Here is a 21,261-nt window from a genome sequence, read left to right on the forward strand (position 1 = left end):
ACCACCCTAGGGCAAAAAGAAAGCTGAGTGAAGTCGAACTGCGGAAAGCTCAGGCTGCAGAGAACAGGCGGCTTCCTCCGGGCACCGAGAGAAGCACGTCTGCGGGATCTGTATGAGTTACAGTTAACTGCGGTGCCACCCGGAGGCAAGTTCAACTCAACCCCACGGCCATGTACTAATACCTCACGCCTGCCCTTCACGTGGTCTCGCCATGTGACCTGGGGCCAGAGAGCGTGGCGACTCCGTGCCTCGGTTTCCCCATTTGCGAAATAGGAACAGTTACACCGGCGCCCTCTCCCGTGGCCCTGCCTGGAGTGGAGAGGTGGGCCTAGACCCAAAGGTTGATCCTTAACGGAGGGCAGGGCAGCCGAACAGTAGGCTGGCAGCGGGACAACGGCAGACCCCCTGACACCTCCCGGCCGCCCCAGGCCCTGCCCTGGAGCCACTGCGTGCAGCGATGGGGGTCAAGGTGCTCCGCTCAAACTGCCACCAGGTCAGCGCCTACGTGGCTCAGAACAAGGCCCGGTGGTTTCTAATGCAGCAGTCGAGGCGGAGGTCAGTCCTGAAGGAAAACGTGCTGCTGTGTGGCCACCTCGCATAAAGCAGAGCAGGGCGAACGTTCGCTGAGACCCCAGCATGTGAGAGCTGGGGCACCCACCGGTGAGCGGCCCGGACCTGTCTGGAGACAGGCTAATCGTTCAGAGCATCCTTGCGAGCCAGCATGATTTGCCATCTCCCAGAACTTTCCATGCACTCAGGGCCACTGCATCACAGCCAGACCAATCTTGGGTGAACTCACACCTTGCCCTCTGCTGACTCACAACCACCAAACCCTCACGCCCCTCTCCTCACTTACCTGTCATGGCTGAAGCACCCAAGACAGACGGTACTTGCCCCAGCCTGGTAAAGGCATCAAACTGCCCTATCCCCCGCTGCAGGTGGAGAGCTCACAGCCGCCTGCTGTTGGGTCAGGGAGTGGAATGCAGGTTCAGGGTCAGAGAAGCGGGAGGCACCCTCAGAGCAGCCCTGAGCACCTGAGCCAGCCAGTGGCCGAGCCCTGCTCTGAGCTCCGACTAGGAGCAGCCTCCGGGTCTCCTGGCTCACCGGAGAACTTTCCCCACCCATTCCCCTGGGTTTCCCCCTGGCTGTGTCCCTGGCCTAGGCAACCTAGCTGCCACCTGCCAGAGCCACCAAGGACCGGTTTATCCCATCACCGAGCAACAGTAGCATCTCTGCCTCTAAGTTTTCCCTGAGGGACCACGGGAAGCCCCCAGAGGAGCCTGAAACTGCCGCACACCAGAGCAGAGCCAGAAAGCCCCCTTACTGAGAGCCCCTGCTTTTCTCCCTTCCTCTGCACCCCAATCATCCGAGCTCTGCCCCTACTGACTTCTTTCCAGAACAAGGAAGCTCAGAGTCAGCAATGCAGAGAGGAAAAGAAAAATAAGGCCCAGGGGCAGGCTGCGTGGCAAGAAAAGCAGACAAAAGAGCTGGCAAGGCCTTCTGTTCCATTGGCCTCTTTGCCTGGTGGAGCACCTCCTGTTTCAGTGTGGGGTTATTAACTCTCTTATCTGCTTTACCATCTCTGAAAGAGAGTTTCTAATTACCCTAGGGACCTTGAAGTTCAGAGAGGTTGAGGTGTGGGCCCAAAGGCACCCCGCAAGTCAAAAGACAAGGCAATGTGAGAACTTACACTCCCCAGGATGGTTCTTCGTGTCTTCTCTGCAGCACGCTTGATCTTCATCCTCATTTAAAAAGAAGAGCGCCTGGTGCCTGGGTTCATCACCTCTGAGCTAGGAGCTGTGCTAAACCCAACGGGATTCTCCAAAATCTGAAACACCAGAGACTGAGGGTAAATAAAGGAAGGAGGAGAAGAGATGAGAAACGTGCAGACCTAATGGCAGAGGGAGGAAGAAGGGATGCTAATAACAATGAAGCCCCTGCTAGGCCCAGCACTGCCCTAGGCCCTTCCCCAGACAGACTCTGGGAGGGAGGAGAGCTTACCCTTGCTGATGGAAGACTTGGCAGAGCCAGGAACCAAGCAGAGATGGGTTTGCCTGGGGAGCTGGGGAGAGCTGGGGAGATGCTGGGGGTAATCCCTGCATATCGATGGGGACGGGCGAGGAGGGGATGAAAACAATAGTCCACAGAGCCCAAAACCCCGGCCCCCCAAGAGCTGGATCTGCTCCTGACTTGCTCTGAGGCCACTTAATCTACAGGAGGCTTGGTCTTCTCTTCTGGAAAATGGGGATAATTTCTTAGGGTGGTTCTGAAGATTAAATGGGACAGCATTTATGCAAGATATGGTAAGCTCTGTACTAACCCCCAAATGCAGTAGTTAATTGTTCTGCCTCTACACATGGTCTCGGATTAATGTCTTTCTGTGACCAGCGACTTTGAAAAGCAGGGAGAGATGATTCTCTGAGCGAACCAGGCAATCAATAGGTGATTGTCAGCCTTCTAACACCCACCTTCTAACTTCCTCTTCCACACCCCACCCCCACCTCTTCCAGCTGGGCCCTTCTGGGCTCTGGGGGCCCAGGCATTCCTGCCCTCCCACTGTAATCCAGGAGCTTCCTTCCCAGATGAACCCTTAGGTCAGACACTGGTTGGGCTGGGCCCATGAGTCAGAGCCCCAGAGCAGACTGAATCAACACAGCAGACAGGCCTGACCCAGCCAGCAACCCAATAACACAGGAAAGGCTGGTGCCTTTGCGGGACCTGGGCTGGGCCTGGGCTGTGGCAGCTGGGGCCAAGGGCTGAGTTCAAGTTGGGGATAAACTGGGACACCTCCAACAAAGCAGAAGGCAGCACAGTAGGTGTTTCGTGGCCTCTCAAGCACCTTCCCTCCACCAACTCCAGGGCTAGACATTTCCCTGGTCTAGGGAACTAGGGAGTTGCCTGGAATGGTCCCCAGAGACCAATCCGGCTTTGCATCCTGTGATCACAGCACAGACTCACCCAGCGACAGGGGGTGGCCAGGTTCCTGGATCTTACCTGGTAAGACTCTCACCTCATCTCTCAGCCCCATCTCTCCCCCACTTCCCAGCCCCGACTCAGGATGGATTCTGGGCCGAAAGGCAACACAGCTGCTGTGCATTTCCGTCTCCACCCTGCTCAGGAAGGTAATTGATGTTGATATTCCCCAGTCACTGCTCATAAACCTCAATGTGCCCACCTCCCTGCCCATTACCCTGAAGGCTTGTGACCTTCTGCAGCTCCCCTTCCCAGAAGTTTGGCAACCCATCATCTCTAATCTCACTGTGTTGGAGATGTTTGTCAGAGAGGCTGCAAGAAAGCCAAGGAGCAGGCCACTGGATGGAAGAACTCTGGCAGCCTGAAAGAGTGGAGCACAGGAGGATGGGAGGATAGGAGCTTGACTCCTTGGACCCCTCAGCACAGCCGGGAGACTGCTTTTTTTCTTTTTTCCTCTTTGAACCTCAGGTGCGCAGCACCGGATGAATCGTAATCCTGGATCCATGACATTTTCCACCACTGGCCCACAGGGGGCCACCTTGTAACTCCAGCTAGTTAGATGGCTTTAACAATGTAGTAAGCCCCCATAATTCACCACCCCAGACAAACGCTGCATCTGACCAGGAGATCCCCTGCCCTCACACCTACATTCCCTCCCCCTGCCGAGGTAGCTGGGCAAGTCTCTTATGTTTAAGAATTCAACAGATACTGATTCTACGTCTTTGCCAGGCCAGGAAATGTGCTAGAAGCCCCCTGGAAAGTAAGCCTCAACCCAAACCCCATGTTTATCATTTCCTTGCTTCCTTATGAAAAAGATTCTGTGTTACATGTAATCTTTGGGGGATTTACTTTTTACCTTAATGTTAAATTACTAATGCCCCATCCATGTGATTCTGTGGTGCCGTGGTTCATTTGTTTTGACTGCAGCATAATATTCCAATGTGTGAATGTGCCAGAGTCAGCTTCTTCAAGGCTGACCAACCAAGATATTTTCCTTAATTCTTTCACTCAACAAATATTAAATACCCACTCTAGGGGCACCTGGGTGGCTCAGTTAGTTAAGCGTCTGACTTCAGCTCAGGTCATGATCTCAGGGTCCTGGGATCGAGCCGTGTCAGGCTCCCTGCTCGGCAGGGAATCTGCTTCTCCTTCTCCCTTTGCCCCTCCCCCCCACTCATGCTCCTGCTCTCTCTCTCATGCTCTCTCTCAAATAAATCTTTTTAAAAATATATAAATACTCACTCTATGCCAGGTATTGTAGGAGACACCAGGGATGCCCTAATTACCAATTAGTCACAGTCTCTGTCATTCTAGCTTGTAGTTTTGATTTAGTTCATTTTCTCTGTTTTCAGGTGTGGGATGTTTTCTGTATAAGCACTATTCAGTGGGTTGCAATCGAAAACATATTAGCTAAAGGGGTACTGAGGTCACTTCTGTTTACAGATGAGGAATCAAGAAAGTGCAGGCTGTAAGCCTCTTTTGTTGCCTCTGCGTCTCGGCCTCCAGCATAATGCCAGGCCCATCAAAGGCAGTCAATATTTGCTGAATTAATAATAAACAAGAGACTTGCCCTACCTACCTCAACTAATGAGGCACATGACCACAGCAGACTTAGTGAGAAAGAATGAATTGACAGGGAAGGGCCACTCAGTGGATGCTCCTGACACCCCTCCAACCTGCCCCTCCTGCAGCCTTCACATCTTGGCAAATACCCTCCTACCCGCTCCCTGAAGGCCTAAGAGCATCCAGTCAGCTTATGAGGCCTGCTGCTTTGACCTTCCAAGCACGGGTATCTTTTCCCACCACCAGCCCCCTTCTCCTTCCTCTTGTCCTTGCCGCTCTTTGTTCTCTCTCCCCAACACCAAGCTTGCTCCTTCCCCCCTGGCATTCATATCTCAGCCCAGGAGCTGTCCCTAACCACCCTGACCCCGTCCCTAGGCCTCTGGCTCTAAGTATCCAGCAGGCACTGGCTCCCATCACCCACTTCACCCTGCATGGCACTCATCGCTCCAGCTTTATCTGCTCACACCTGTCCTCCCCTCCTTCCCCCCACTCCACACCCATCAGAGGTGAGGGCAGGGCCTGACCTGGCCTGTCTGGGCACCTCTCCCATCCTACTGCACTTATTTCTTATTTGTCTTTGAATCCACAGCTCCTAGAGCAGGGCCTTGTCAAATAGTTCATTGAATACTTAATTACGTAATGCTAACCATACTGGGTATCAGACAATTGGGATCCTTTTCAGCCTTGAACCTGACTGAGTCAGACAAAAGAATTTTGTAAACTCTTACACGATGACTGTGTGTAGATTAAATACTGTTGATACTATTATTACCTAACTCGGCAGCCACTGCAACGCAGTATTGTAGGACTTGTTCTCATCTTTACCCTGGAAACAGTCCCTCCTCCAGGCCCTGGAGATGGCAAAGGACAGGTGGCTAGGAAAGATCCACAGGGCAGAGCCCAGAGTCCCGTTCCATTTAACAGCATCTATCTGGTCTTTCCTGAGTAAAGTCCAGTGCAAAACTCTGAGGACTCAAAGGCCACAAGAAACAAGGACAACTGCGCAGTAGAAAGTTCTGCAGCAAATGCTGGGGGGCCCAGGAGGGAAGGGAGCTCGCCTATGTGAGCCAGGCCTTCCCACTACATAGCTCACTTAAACCTCACAGTAGCACTGTGAGGTAAGTACCAGCTTCCCCACTTTACAGAGGGAGAACATGAAGCTCAGAGAGGTTAACCCTCTCACACCCAAGACTCACAATTAATAAGACACAGAACCTGTATTCCAACTCAGCCCCCAGAGACTCCAGGGCCCGCTGTCTCTGGAACATCCCCGAGCCGCCCAAGGCCTCATGCCACCAAAGGACAATGCCAGGCACGTCCCTCCAGTGGATTACAGAGTTTGGGAGGAAAGGAAGGAGCTCCTTCTCCCAATGATTATGTCTGCCACACTCAGCCATGGAAGCAAACACCCCGGGATGCCCCCACTCCCCACTGCCACCAACCAGACCTAATCTGGGACACCCACCCAGGGGTTAGAAGAAGCCCTGTCACCCCCAAATGGGACTCAAAAACTTCCCAGGCGGAAACGTTCAGGGTCCTGCAGCTCCTCCACCTACCAGTGGCACCATCGTGACCTCAGCACCACGGACAGCCAAGTCCCAGAATGGAGACCCAGACCCCAGGCAGGCCTGCCGCTCACCCAGCCCCAGGACTCCAGCTCCTGTAGCAGCTGGAAAGGGAGCAAAGAGAAGAGAGCTTTCTGGGAGGCACGAGAGTGAGGCATGAGCCTTGGCAGTCCCCTCCCCTTACTCTTTGCTTTGCAGGCAAGGGGGCGAGTGGACTTCGTATGTGAGCCTTGTGTGCACGGCTCCTGTTTGTGACCCTATGTGGCTGTTTGTGTGCTGAGCACACACACGCAGTGGTGTAACTGGAAGAACAGAGGCTTGTGTTTGTGTATGTGTGTCCATGGTGACCTAAGAGTACACCTGCAGAAGTACCATAGTGCTCTGGTAGGGTTTTGTCTTTGTTTGCTCTGTTAAGGATAACATACATTCAATAAAGCACTCGAATCTAAAGTGTACCCCCCAGTGAATATTAAACATATGTACCCCCATGTAACCAACACTTAGATCAAGGACAACTTGATATATATATATAAGTTTTCCAACATTCCAGAAGTTTCCATCGTGCTGCTTCCAATAACTGCCCCACTTCCCCAGTGGTAATCACTATTCTGACTTGCATCGCCATAGATTAACTTTACCTTTTAAAATCTATATATATGAAATCATACAGAGCATACTCTTTAGTGTCTACTTTCTTTCCTTCATTATTATGTCTATGAGATTCATCCCCATAGGTCATTGCACTTTAGCACTAGGTTATGTTGGTCTGTTGTTAAAATATACTCCATCATATGAATATACCACAATTTATCTACTCCACCAGTGATGGACATTTGGGTTTTTCCAATTTTTAGCTATTATGAATGCAGTTACTACAAATATTTGTGTACAGATATTTCACTAGACACATGCACTCATTTCTCCTGGCTAATTCCTGGGTCACAGAATCCTAGAATAGCCACATAGTTAGATTTAGCAGATTCAGCTAGGCCGTTTCCCAAAGTATCTGTACTAATTTATACTCCTGACAACAGTGTATAAGAGTTCCAATATTCCACAGCCTCATCAGCACTTAGTATTGTCAGTCTTTTTAATTTTAGCCATTCAGGTGTCTACACAGAGATATCTCATTGTGGTGTCAATTTGCATTTGCCTGATGAGCAATGATACTGAGCATCTTTTGGCACAGATTGGCCATTGAAGTACCCCTTTTGTGAAGTGTCCAAGTTTTTACAGAACTAAGACATCTATAAAAGTAGACAAATAGTTGACCAAAACAGACGGCTGAGCAGAATCATTCTAAGAAACTCAGTAATACAACAACCCAGCAGCCTAACATTTCCACAATTGCTAACTAGTTGTTATAATTAGTAAGCTACTTGTACCAGGTAATATAGATGCATAACTGAATTTTATATATATGTGTGTGTGTGTGTAATATATATATACACATATTTTATTATTTGACAGAAAGAGAGACAGTGAAAGAGGGAACACAAGCAGGGGGAGTGGGAGAGGGAGAAGCAGGCTTCCCGCTGAGCAGAGAGCCCAATGTGGGGCTCGATCCCAGGACCCTGGGATCATGACCTGAGCCAAAGGCAGACGCTTAATGACTGAGCCACCCAGGAGCCCCTGAATTTTATATTTTGAGCCAGTGAGATATCACTGAGCCCCCCAACTTAGATTCAGCAGAGAGAAGGGGATGCAAATAAGAACCAAGAGCCTCCCCTGGGTCCTTAGCCCCAGCCTGAGAGGTTCCCTCACTCAACTCACTGACTGTTTTTCCTTCAATTACAGGATCCTGACAGCAATCAACCTCTGAACAGCCTTGGTAAGCTCAGGTCCAGCTCTGCCTTGTCCACCTCAGCCTCCAAGTTTCAACCAGTTACCAAATAGATACTATATCCCTCTTGCATGGCCCTCACCACCACCACCGAGGGCTAAATGCTGTGGAAGATCTCCAACCACCCACCCATTCATCATTCAACAAAAATGTATTAAGCAACTGTAAGGTCCAGGATAATTCTAGAAGTAGGAAGCATGGTCTCCAGGGAAATAGGACCAACAAACCTAAAACCCCAAGAGCAGTGATTCTCCAACTCATTCATTCAGTTACTCACTTTCTTATTCATTCAACAACTCTGAGTGCGCCACATGCCAGGTTCTGGGTTAGACACTGGACTAAAACAGGAAGTAAGAAAGCCAGAGTCCCTGCCCTCACGGAGTTGCCAGTCTGACCACTTCCATGGAACATGCTGGACAAAGGTATTTTCCCTGGTAGACCAGAAAATGATAGTGTTTGCCTGATTTACAGGAGAAGAATAATTTAACAGATAAAGTGTTCCCAAATTTAAGGTTTTGGTTTTTTTCCCCTCCCATTCCATTTTGTTAAACCACTGAGAGCTATTCCTGATGATAGCCTGCTGGATCAGCAAAGCACAAACTAATATGACAGATCCACAAGGAAATAACCAATCCCACTTACTTCAACAATTTCAGGGCCCCACGTTAATAATGATCACAAACAATGTAATCTTCCGCAAGTAAGATGGTGCCTAGTTTATGCTCTGGAATTCGATAGACCAGTAGACCCCTGTGTCCCCAGAGAACACCAGACATCCAAGAGCTCCACCACCTGAGTAAGCCTGAGAACCACCAAACCAGAAAACAAGTTAGATTTGCTACCAATGCCAACATGAAGGGAGCTCGAGGAGCGATCAGTGCCAAGCAATCAGAGATAATAGCGTCACGGGGTCAGGCAAGCTTTGACAAAGTCCCCACAGGAGTAAACTATCACGAAACAGAAGGAAGTAATGAGGGTTTCAGTGGTGAAGGGACGAGCAGGAGCAAAGGTTCAAAGACGGGAATGAAGGCAGGTGCACAAGGACCAGGGCAGAAACTGCCCGTGTGGCACTGAGGACCGGCGAGGATTAGCAGTGGGAAGTCCACGTGGCCCCAAATCCCACTGGCTTTGCAAGTCTGGAGAAGAGTGTGGTCTAGATCCAGAAGTCACGGAGGGTTCTCAGGCAGGGATGTGACAGGATGACAGCAATACGCTGGGAGGCTCTGTCCTGCAGTGGTGGGCAGGACCGGCTGGAGGAAGGAACAGGGGCAGGCAGGGAGGCTCTTCACAAAGCTCATGGTGGCTTTGTCAACTTTACGTATGAAACGTAAACCAAGAAAACCCTACCCTTCCTGATGCTATTCTCCCTGAGGACATCAGGGAGGCAGAGACATGGGGACCTGGACAGGGGAACCCCTCGAGGGGCTCCCAAGAAGTGATGCACCTCTGAGAAAACCAGCCCACCTCACACCCCCAGCGGAAGGTGCTCAATAAATAAATCATGCATGAAGGAGGAATGGACAAAATGTCGCCATGTCCACGGCCACGGGACAGAGGACAGCTCTGTACACTGACTGCTAGAACCTTCAAACCGTACCTGCTAAGATTGAGAAGCTCCCTGGTGCCTGCTCCTGCCCCTGATGGGCAACACCAGCCCACACCCCACAGGCCTGTGCTTTGTGCCTGAGGCTTAAACTCTCCTGAGGAGACGAAACATTTCCTACGCTTTCCCTTTCAACAATGATACCAGCACTTCCTGAGCACCAGTCTATGGCTGGATGCCATTCTCTGCTTTTGAAGAGCTGAGGAAAGCGATCGAGACAGACATATAACCCAGCCCTCATTCAAGCCAGGAAATGAGACCTGTAACAAAGACGGAAAGGAGGTGCTTAAGAGATCAAGCAAAGAGCGATGCATGTATTCACTCGACAAATACCTGCTGAAGCACCTAGGACTCAGCAGTGACAAGAAGACGAAGACGAAGAAGAAGGAAGAAGAAGGAAGAAGAAGGAAGAAGGAAGAAGGAAGAAGGAAGAAGGAAGAAGAAGAAGAAGAAGAAGAAGAAGAAGAAGAAGAAGAAGAAAGAAGAAAGAAGAAGAAGAGAAAAATTCCTTATCTTCATAGAGTCTTCATTTCAGGCAGGGATGGGAGGAAATGGAAAATATATATAATATATAAAATACAGAGTATGTTAAGAGCTGATGTTTTTAAAAATGGGGAAAGAGGACAGGAAATACTGGAAGATTATCTTTTAAAAAGGGAGGTCAACAAGGCCTCACAAGGAGGGTGACAGACCAAGCCATGGGGAGGTGAGGGAAAGAAAGCTGACCTATCGCCTTCCAGGGACTCAAGGCTGCCAGACTTCCTGCCCTAGCTCGCCCTGGAGAAGTTCCGTGCACCTGCCGCAGCTTATTACCTGCAAGGAGAGGGGATGCAAGAGGACCTATCTCGGGTACTTCCTGAGAATTTAACTTTTCAAATCCTGGCCCTGGTACCATCTCCTTGGATAACCACATGAAAAAGACAATATAGTTATTATTACCTCTGTTTTAGGCATCTCTAGGCTCCTACCTGGTCTCCCTATACCCAAACTCTTGTTCCCATCCACCTCCTTCCTGATGAAAGATTCACCTTTCTAAATATGAAGGTGATCACGTCTCTCTACTGCTCAAAGCTTCCCATGGCTCCACACTGCCTTCCCGGTAAAATCCAAATTCCCGGCATGGTGTTCAAGACTCTCCACAGACTGACGCTGCCAGTCCTCCCTCCACAATACGCACTTGCTCACGTTACATCTCAGGCACACGAGGAGCTCACAGTCAACACCCCCAGGCCTCTGCCCAGCTGGTCCAGCCCCACCCCACCCCATCGCCGCCTACAGAGGCCCATTTAAGTGTTTTGGTGGTGTCTGGTGGTACTGGCAACTCTGCCCTTGTGTGCTTCCTCCCCCAAACTGGCATCTCCTTAAAGATGAGGACCATTCTAGGGACTCACCATCTGCTGAGTTGAACTGGAGATGGGGGCCCTTAGGATGTGTTCATTCACAAGCATGTACCAGGGCTCTACGAAGCATGGAATGCGTTGGAGGTCCCTGCCCTCAAGCTTACAGTTTAACCAAAAGATAAGTCAGAGAAGAGGATAAATGACAGTAAAGTAAATGAGTACTTGCCTCCCCCGGGGCAGATGCAGGGCAGACCCGACAGGGTGAAACACTGCAGAATAGGCTAAGTCAAGACAAGGAGAAGACACCATGGTCTGGAGTCTCCTTTGAGGGGCACAGGTGAAAGATGGATAAGCCTGGATAAGCGAAGGGGGGGGGGGTGACCATGCACTGTTGAAGCTAAGCCCAGTCTGCAGGAATAAAACCGCAGCGCTAAGCAAAACTGTACCCAAAGCATTCTGCGGCTCAGCACCAGGGCCAGAGGGCAGGGAGGCTGTGGGCCTTGGCAGGGGCGGGCTCTAAGTGCTGACTGCAGGCTCTCTCCCTCCGCCTCACAGACGTCACCCCCCTGCGCAAACCTCGCACTCCCCTGGAAACCTTCAAAAAGGTTGGCATCCCCATCATCGCAGCACTGCTGAGCCTGGCGACCATCATCATCATGGCTGTCCTCAGTAAGTGGCAGCCCCCCCCCACCCTCACCCCCTCATTACTGCCCCCACCTCCCCTTCATCCCCCACAGGAAACGGCAGCTGCCACCTCCCCTCCAAGCCCAACCTTACCCTCCACCCTTGCACCCAGCAGCCACAGGCAGGTGAGCTGCAGAAAGCTTTGTGTGACATGCGTCCACCCCCTGCTCTGATGGGAGCCTTCCTCCAAGAGTGAAGGGGGGAGGTGAACGCAGCCCCCACCTACCCCAGAGGATCTCTACCACAGGGAAAGCACAGCTGCACACGGGACAAAGCCACGCAGGCAACCGGCCAGGGCGGCCGCGCCCCTGCCTCCTTAGTCAGGCGCCTGCAGACACTGGAGCAGCCCTACCGGCTGTAAGAGCGGGGAGCCTTTCCACCTGTGAGAGAGGGACACAGATGGGGGGCACACGGGAAGCCACCCAGGCGCGTGCGCACGCACGCACACACACTGCCTGTAGCTCTGTCTTCCTCCCTGCCAGTGCCTGAGACCCAGTGCGCAGGCCACTCAGCGACAAAGAGTGAACTGAATGACCCGCCGTGCCCACCATCCCGGTCTCCACTCCCACTCCTGTGACTGTCCTTGCCTTCCCCTCCCCCACAGTCACAGCAGGCTACTGACGGCACTCTCGGGGTGGGGAGCAGGGCCCAGCGGACCAGGCTAGCAGTCGGGACACCTGGGTGAGGATCTCGGCACAGCCCCTTGCTGTGTGACCTTGAGTAAGTCCTTTGACCTCTCGCAACTTCCGTCTCCTCTGTAAAACATCCCGTCTCTCCCAGAGGGATATCGGAGATAATGCAAAACACCTGGATGAAAATTAGGTCGTGCCCAAGTGTGGGTCACCGGACAGGGTGCAGAGATGTGACCAAGGCCATACACAAAAGCATGTGTTTGCTAACGGGGTAGCACGGGCCCTTGAGGAGCTGCCCTTGGAACCATGGTGGCATTTCCCCAGCAACAGCCACCGCGCACTCCCAGATCACTGGGCCCAAACCCTCCCCCTCCACTTGAGCATCTAGGCTCAGAGAGGACTGGCAGTTAGAGACAGCTGGGACGGGCCCCCCGGGACCCAGACTGAACGAGTCCCTTTCCATCTGTGGCAATGGAAATGCAGATCCACGACACAAACACCACCCAGATCCCGGAGAGTCCCGCTGCGCTGCGAGATGCGGATTTCTTCCTGACCTTGGCTGGCCCTTGGCCCTGGGTCTGCAGCAGCATAAGCACAGCTGCCGTCCTAAGCCTGTTCTATTTAGGCTAATATGAAGGAGACCTTGCTTTCTCTGAGCCTGTGCCCTGCCACACTGGAGAGAGGAGAAGGGGCCAAGATTCATCCAGGGCATGCCCGGGCAGGCAGTGGTGCATGATTCAGAAGTGGGGGTCTCCCCATCCCACAAGGTCCTGTGTGGCTTCCATGCCGTGGGCCCCCAGGTTCTGCAACCAGAGAAGGTCATTTGAGCCTCCATCCCAGGCAAGGCTCACCCAACTTTTTGGCTTCTGGGGTCTCAACTGGTGATACTATGTCCTGGCTTTGTCCCAAGAGGCTAGAGTGAGCCTGCCTTACCCTAGCTCCTGACCATGAACCAAACTCTGAAGGTCTAGGAAAGATTCAGCCTGCTTCTTCTCCTGGGCTCCCTCACACCAGGGGCATCCGGGCCAGCAGACCCCATCTCGAAGCCCCTCAGGGAAGGCATGGAGAGGCAGCAAAGAGCTCTGGAGTTAGACAGACCCTGACTGGAATTCTGGCTCTACACATAAGTGCTGTGTGGCCTTGGGAAATAAACCTCAACTCTGTAAATCTCCGTGTCCCCCACTTATAATGTGAGTTCATCATGACCCCAGCCACCTCAGGTTGTTGTCAGGATTACACAAGGCAGTGCCTGGGAAGCTCTGAGCAGTGACCAGCGAGGCCACCGTCAGACTTACCACTGTCACTTGCAGGGCTAGCCAGGAGCGACACTGGACAGCAGGAGGGGGCTTCGGGCCAGGGGAGGGTTCAGTTAGGCAGGGGGGTCTCTTCCCACCAGGAGCCTTTAGGAATGTGAAGTATTCATTCGCTGAGGAGTCACAAACTAGACTCAGTCCCGTCAGCCCAAGGCAGCAAAGGAGCAACAGAATTTGAAAGCAGTGGGCCGAAGACAAAACACAACTCGCCGCCAAGCCCTTCAGGGATCTCTCAGCCCCAGATCAGAACACCTAGTTCTAGAATAGCACTCGGTGGTTACAAGACACTCACGGCCACCAGCTCACCAAACGTTCTCAACCGCCTCACCCCACTGTACAGATGAGAAAACCGAGGCCCTGGGAGGGGACGTGACGGGTCTAAAGTCACACGAGAGGCGGCAGGGCCAGCGCTCTCGTCTTTGGGCTCCAGGCCCCGTGTTGTCTATTCGTTACCAGAGGCACTGTGCTGGCACCGGGAGGATGAGGCCAGTGGGGGCTGTTTCTAAATTTCTCCTGCACATTCTCTCGCTTGATGCCTCCGCCATCTTGTAGGTATGGGATAGGTGTTACTTTACAGATCAGGAAACTGAGGCTCAGGACCAAGTACCCAGGCTACCAAGTGGCGTCACTGCGTCTGGAGCCCTCATCTGCCTGTCCTGAAGCCCAGCATGTTTTCAGGGAAACACAGCCTCTCCCACCCCCCGGGGGCTGCCTGCTTGACCGTCAGCCCTGTCTGCCCCTTCCCTGCCCCTGCCTTCCAGTCAAGGTGATTCTGGACAAATACTACTTCCTCTGCGGGCAGCCTCTCCACGTCATCCTGAGGAGGCAGGTGTGTGACGGCCAGCAGGACTGTGCCTCCGGGGAGGACGAGCAGCTCTGTGTCAAGACCTTCCCCGATGGGTCCCCAGTGGCAGGTGAGTCTGGGGGCTGGAGGCACTGGGGGAGTTGGCACAGCAGGAAACCAGCTCAGGTCCCCCTTGATCCACTGCACAGCATCTGCCAAATGACTTGTCAGTTTCCATCCCTATTGTAAGGTTCTTAAGAACAACAGGACTAGGGCCCCAGTGCTTACCATGTAGCAAATACTCAGTGAATATGATGAACAAATGCGGACCAGAAGGGACAGGAAATTGTAACATAGCCTGCCCCGTTCTGCTACACCGGGGTGGGACTGAGGCAGGCGGCTGGATTGGATGACCCTGGGGAGTTCCCTCCTTTCTGTGAAATCTGTTCTTTCAAGGGGATAGAAAAGTGAGTGTCAGACCGTCAACCAGCTACTGATCTTTCTATTCATTAGGTGTTTATTGTAGCCTCCTATGTAACAAGACTGAGCTAGGTCCTTCAAAGCAATAGGAGATGTTTCCAACAAAAACTCATCTTCTTTCTTGGCCGGGGCTGGCCCAGCTTCACCCACCTAGTACTTGGGCTCTGGAGAGAAAGGACAGCCCAGGAGATGGGTGTTGGGGGGTTTTGAGGGGCAGGACTAAGTGACTTCTTGCATATATCTTTGTTTTTTTATCAGTAGTCAAATGCCTATGGGCACCTGCCATCCTACTGCCAAAAGTACCTCCCTCTCAACCTCCTCCCTCTGACCTCACATGGAAAAGGAGCTAGGTTCCTCACTGAGAAGTCCCCTAGGCCAGGCAAGCTGTGTGGACCATGGGTAGAGTCACCATAGATCACCAAAACTGGTATCTCTAAGAATAAAATAGAGAGCTGCTGGTAATTGTGCCAGGACAACAGGTCCACAAGGAGGTTGTTTCCAGGACATCTGGTCACCCTGGCTACCATAAAAATGAAGCTCAGTCAGGCGAAGCCAAATGGAAGAACTTACCCCGAGGTTGAAAGGGTTGGTGTTCTATGATGCTCTAGGGCCTGGGTGTAGGGAGGTTGTGCTGGTCCCATGATGAATTCTGAGGGAGATGGGCCAGACAGGCCCCTGCCCTGCAACTGACCCAGGTTCTCCCCCTCACAGTCCGCCTCTCCAGGGACCGATCCACCCTGCAGGTGCTGGACCCGGCCACACAGAGCTGGGCCTCTGCCTGCTTCGACAACTTCACAGAAGCTCTGGCCAAGATAGCCTGTGGGCAGATGGGCTATGACAGGTACCTGGCCCCAGCCTCCAGAGGCTGTCCCCTCATCCCTATGACCTCCTCCCTTCTTCCCCCTTTCCTTCCTCCCTTCCTAAAAATATAAATACTGGAGCCAGACAGAACTGCCCTTGAACCTGAGCACTTTCACATACAAGCAACGTGAAGGTCAATCTCCTAAGCCCCAGTTTCCTCAAGGGTCAATTGGGGCAAGCATTGGCAATGTCATAGGACAGTTATCAGGTACAGCGAGAGAATATAAGCCTCACCACACACCCCCAACACACAGTGCTGGCTCCTCAAGACCCTCACTCTTTCACAGCTCTGCAAGAAGACACCCTGTCCCAGAGTGTAACATTTACTTCTTCAATGTCCCATTGGTTAAAATTCAGCTTAAACAAACCTGATTACATTGGCGCCCCATCAGCAATCCCAGCTCTCTCAGCAAATTTCTAAAACAGCTCCAAATCTTCAGGGGATCAAGAGTTACGTAATCGTAAGGGTGATTTGCATGCTGTGTTTATATTCATTTGATCTTGGCAAAAACCACAAAGGTAGTTATTACTGTATCTATTTTAGAAATAGGTTCAGGGAAGATAAGTCACTTGCTTCGGCAGGAGCTGGGAGGAAGAGGCTTGGGGTCTGTGCCCAAGACCCCTTAATTCCTGGGCATCAGGAGTTCTAGCAATGTCTCTGTTTCTAGCTTGGGTAATTCTCTCCTCCCCCAAGGCTTTCCCTATAAAGGGAGGAGAGGTAAGGCCACCGATCACTCAGAGAGCCTAACCAGAGAGGAGGGAAAATACCCATTTATTCAGCTGCAGAGTGGGGCAGGTTCCCAAGGACTCTCCCTGGCAAGCCCCCAAGGACTCTAAGAAACTGGACATGCAGACACTGTCAATCAATCACAGAACTTTCTCCCATCCACCCCTAAAAAGCAGCCTCCAGGTTCTTTTTCAATAAATGCTCCCAGCAGCATTACTGATCCATCAGACCTTTTGGCCCCCTCTGCTCTCTGGTTATCAGGTCTTTACTGCTCAATACCTGCCGTGGGACGCAACCCTGGACAGGCCACCTCTGCCTCCTTCATTTTTGAGGAGAGGTGGGAAGGCATGCCCTGGCCCTGCTCTTCCTCCCCCCACCCCACCCCCAGCAGCCACCCGGCCGGCCCAGCCTCCCCTGCAGCCAGCCCCTCCCCTCCACGGCAGTCCAGCCACTGCGGCGTCAGGGGTGCCCAGCTCCCAGCTCCACGGGCTGCAGCTGCCTTACGCAACCAAGGTGTCTCTGGGGCTTCTTAAGGTAATAGGATCCTGGAATTTCTGTCCTTCCGGAGTGCACTAACGTACCAAACCAGCTGGCTTCTTGAGTTCTACAGAATCAAAGCTAGTCAGAGCTTACCTTTCCGGGGACTGTCCGTTTCCACCACTGTCCCTCCTTCCGGGTCTCAAATTTCTCTACTTTCCTTCCTCCACCTAGATAAGAAGCCCTTCTTGTCCCAGGACCATAAAACCCGAGATGGTTCCCAAGGTGGGAGGGGCTCTGGAGATTATCCGGTCCACCTCTCATTTTACAGAGGGAGAAACTAAGGCTTAAGGAAACCCGGAGAAGGGCGTGACCTGTCAAGGTTACACATCAAGCTAGTGTCAGAGGCAGGACAAGCGCCTCCATCTCCAGGGCTCTGAAACCCAGCACCGCCACACTCACGCCCTTCTAGGTGTACCTGGGCCCACCCGGTGTGCGGGATCCTGGCCCAGAATGTGAGAGCATCAGTGGCCAGTCAGCCAGTGCCTCAGTCAACCTGAGCCCTGCACACAGAGCCAGGACGAGCATGGCTGGATGGGGAAGGACGGGACAATCAGAACAATGGGATGAATCAGGGGAGCCTTCCTGGAGGAGCAAAGACTTAAACCCAAGGTTTGAAAGAAGACAAACATGGATCAGTGGAGAGAAAGAGGGAGGGTGGTCCAAGGGAGAGACTCTCTGGACTCATGTGAAGATTAATCTCGTCCTGTCCTATCTCCAAGGGAGCCATAAATGCACCCCCACTACCCAATTCAGCCCACATGCCTTGTTCAGAAAACCAAATATCCACCTTCCAGTTCCCTGGCTGTGAATCAGAAAAAAAAAAAAAAAAATGCTGGGACATTTGAAATAGGGCTACAACTGGGAGTTAAGAAAACATGTCCCTAAAATTTGTCCAGAGCTCTGGGGAAGCAAGAGCATCCACATCAGCATCGTGCCCAGAGCCAAGTCCTAGGACACGTTCTTTCCCACTGCAGCTCCTGGAAGTGGGAACTACTCCCCCCATCTTCTTCTAACGTCCTGCCCTACCTCACATCTCTCTCTCTCTCTCAATCTCTCTCCCCCAACGTGAGCAGCAAACCCACCTTCAGAGCTGTGGAGATCGGCCCAGACCAAGATCTGGATGTTGTTGGAATCACAGAGAACGGCCAGGGGCTTCAGGTGCAAAACCTAAGTGGGTAAGTGAGAGGACACCTCCTGGCCCACAAGAGGCTCACAATGGAGGCTGCCATCAGGGCTGTAGGCAGCTACCCTGAGCAGGTGCAGCAAGGGGAATGTAAGCCAGACCACAAGAAGAACTCCAGGCCATGCAGACTGTCAGATACCAAGAACTAGAGAATCAGATTTCTGAGAGGTTTTCTGGGTTGACTCCCTTTTTTATATAAAACAGACAGCTGGACAAAGTGTGCTGTCCATATGTTGTTGGTGGCCGTGTCATCCAAGAGTAAAACCAAAAATTTTCCTACCGCTTTATGCTCCCGATTAAACCCAATAAGGCAAGATTCCAAAGGCCACTTTGTCCTTCCCAGCCACTCACCCAGGCCAGAGTAAGACCTCTCCACGTTCCCAGCTCTCCAGAGAAAAGGCCACATGGCCTTTGGCAGCGGTCTGTTCCTCCGCCTCCCCACTGTGCATGAGAGCTCAGCAGCTAGATAAAAATGGTCACACTGTAGCAGAGAGCCCCGAAGAAGATTCTGGCTCCCCAGCATTTGGGGATACTGCTGAGGGCTGCTTATTCACCAAAGAGTAAATCTTAAAAAGGACCAAGATGGTAGCAGAAGGATCGTGTGCCTGTAATTCCACTGAAATCCCACTTTTTGTCCATCTGGAAAGCCCACAGTGTAACAGACATTGTTCCAGGCTCAGCTCTCTTCCACTCCAGGCTGCCAAGGTCTTGGGTTGGGCTCTGACGCAGGCAGGGCCCAGCAAACAGTGGGTGCTGAACAGCAGGGGCGTTCAACCCAAACCAATCGAATCACAATGAACTAAGTGGTCATACCGTTTCTATACAGTCCCCCCAGGACGTGGGTTCCAGATTTCCCAGGTGTTGGGAGGGGGGCTGGGGTCAACAGGGCCAGGGGACCGGAGTCCTTGCCTCCCACAGAAACCACAAGGCCCTGTGTCTCCCTTCCAGACCCTGTCTCTCGGGCTCCCTGGTCTCCCTGCACTGCCTTGGTGAGTATGTCCCATCTCTGAGGGTTTGGGCCGTGGGCCAGCAATGAGCAGGGAGAAAGACCTTCATCCTCATTCTTAAATCTCTCAGACTCTAAGTTTCTCTGTTTTGTCCCAAACTAAACTTCCCTGGGCCTTGGGTCTGTAGGGCAGTGCTCCTTCAAGCGGGGGACATTAAGAACTCTTTAGTACCATCCACACACAACCCCACAACCGAAGCAGAGAGCTGGCAGGGAACAGAAAACTGGGAAGGATAGAACTGGGCCTCCACGCCCTCCCACCCTGGTCAGGCCCGCAAGGCCTCCTCTGTCAAAAGTGTGCTCAGTTATCCAAGACCAGAGCATTCAGTTTAGCAAAAAAACAGTTAGACTGTGTCTAGCACTGTCAGGCACATTAGTGAGAAGTAGAAAATACCAGACAAGTCAAAGAATTGGCCACTCTCCTCGGGAACTTATAACAGAGATAGAGAGCAGCAAGAGAGAGATGCGAGGTCACAGGTGGGAGGTGCCGGACTGAGTAGCGCTCATAGCCGACCTGCCGCAGAGAGACCCAGGCACCAGTCCCACTGGCTTCCAGCATGACCTTGAGTAATTCACCTGACCTTTCTGAGGTTCCTCTTCCGAAGAAGCCCTTTTGTCCAACTGCCCCAGAGGATGCAGCTCTTACAGAGGAGATCAGAAGAGAAAACAAGCTCTGTGACCCAGCTTGTCCTCCCAGCCTTGTGGAAGAACTGACCAGAGCCTGCCACGCTGGCCAGACACTGGACGGGCTGAGTGGAACAAGGCCATCATCACTGCCTTTGCCGCTGGGCAGTACATAGGCTTCCCTGTTGGATGTTAAGACTTCTTGTCATTATCATGTGACGCCCACAATCCCTCGTGTGTGGGGACGGACACACGGTGGCCAGCCAGTGAATGACTGAACCGTCAGTCACACCATCTGCCCTCTGCACTAAATGGCACTGTCCTCACAGAGAGATTGAAGTCACAGACGTTCCCTTGAGGATCTGTCAGTCTTACCGGGAAGACCAAAGCACAAAGGAAATGAAAGGCAGGCCAACACCAGGGGGCAGGCTATGGAAATTCCAGAACAGGGGAAGTCCCCAGGGATCGGGTGGCCCCCAGGGGGTGGTGCCCAGGCTAAACACTGAGCTGTAGGCTCCAAGAAGGGAGAGACCACGTCTGTCCGTCTATCTTGTCCTCTACTCTCTTCCCAGCATCCCTGAACACAGTAGGCACTTAGTACAAATTTGCTGAATGGATCAATGGTTTAGATAAATAGCAAGAGGACAGCATCTCAGGGATGGGTATTTCCTCGAGCATAAGCAGAATGACTTTTTAGGGAGCTAAAAGCAGATCGATTCAGCTAGACGGAGACTTTAGCTAAGGAGAGTGGGTAGCTGCCAGGAGGACTTTAAACTCTACCCTAGAAAGAGAGATGCCCTGGGGCTGCAAGGGAGCGGGCGGGGGGGGAGGGGTACACAGAGAAAGCAGAGTTTGGAATAAGAGGTGTCTGAAAAGCCCCTGGCTGGCAGAGGCCCAGAAAGGATGGCAGCATTTTCCTGGGAGAACCACCACTGTGGCCATGACCGCCAGGACTGGAGAGGCTGAGGGCAGGGCAGGGAGGTGGGAATGGAGGCTTTTACCAGAGCTTGAGGGTCATGATGGAAAAGCCAAGGACAGTGGCATATGAAAGAGAGCACAGCGTGTCAAACTGGGAGACTCACTCGTCACGGGGGAAGGGACTTGGAGAAAGGTGAGTTGAGGATAGGAAGATCCAGTTTCTGGAACCTTCTTCCCACTTCCGGCTCCCAGAGCAGTTTGTGGGCATCTGTTTGCTGATACTCCGCAGCAGTGGCTGGGACACGCCACCTGGGCAGGACTTTTGTAATTCTGCATCACCTGTTTGGTTTGAAGGCCATGAATTCCCAGCACAATGGACACGCCCCTGTTCATAATATAAACACTTCCGAAGCCCAACAAGGAAGGGGGAGATTGGGGGAAAGCCTATAGTCTGGGACACCAGCTCCCTAGGAATAACTCAAAATGGGCTTGGTCCTCCCCACCCCTCCAGGTTCCAGTCATAAGGGCTCTGTTCTTTTTTTTTTTTTTTTTTAAGATTTTATATATTTATTTGAGAGAGAGAGAATGAGAGACAGAGAGCACGAGGGAGGAGGGTCAGAGG

At 52.3% G+C, this 21,261-nt stretch overlaps 1 protein-coding gene across 1 annotated transcript in view; it reads left to right on the top strand.

The window, feature by feature from the left end:
• Window positions 1-457: 457 nt before the first annotated feature.
• Window positions 458-21,261, top strand: part of TMPRSS4 (transmembrane serine protease 4) — a 25,904-nt gene continuing 5,100 nt past the window's right edge. The window contains exons 1-8 of the mRNA XM_035009426.1: window positions 458-555; window positions 939-993; window positions 7,899-7,932; window positions 11,443-11,556; window positions 14,278-14,430; window positions 15,492-15,621; window positions 17,982-18,083; window positions 19,040-19,080. Of these exons, the coding sequence (XP_034865317.1) occupies window positions 458-555; window positions 939-993; window positions 7,899-7,932; window positions 11,443-11,556; window positions 14,278-14,430; window positions 15,492-15,621; window positions 17,982-18,083; window positions 19,040-19,080 (727 nt within the window). The remainder of the gene's footprint in view (window positions 556-938; window positions 994-7,898; window positions 7,933-11,442; window positions 11,557-14,277; window positions 14,431-15,491; window positions 15,622-17,981; window positions 18,084-19,039; window positions 19,081-21,261) is intronic.

The sequence above is a fragment of the Mirounga leonina genome, unplaced genomic scaffold, assembly GCF_011800145.1.
Source record: "Mirounga leonina isolate KUSES-001 unplaced genomic scaffold, KU_Mleo_1.0 Mir_153, whole genome shotgun sequence".
Taxonomy (NCBI): Eukaryota; Metazoa; Chordata; class Mammalia; order Carnivora; family Phocidae; genus Mirounga; species Mirounga leonina.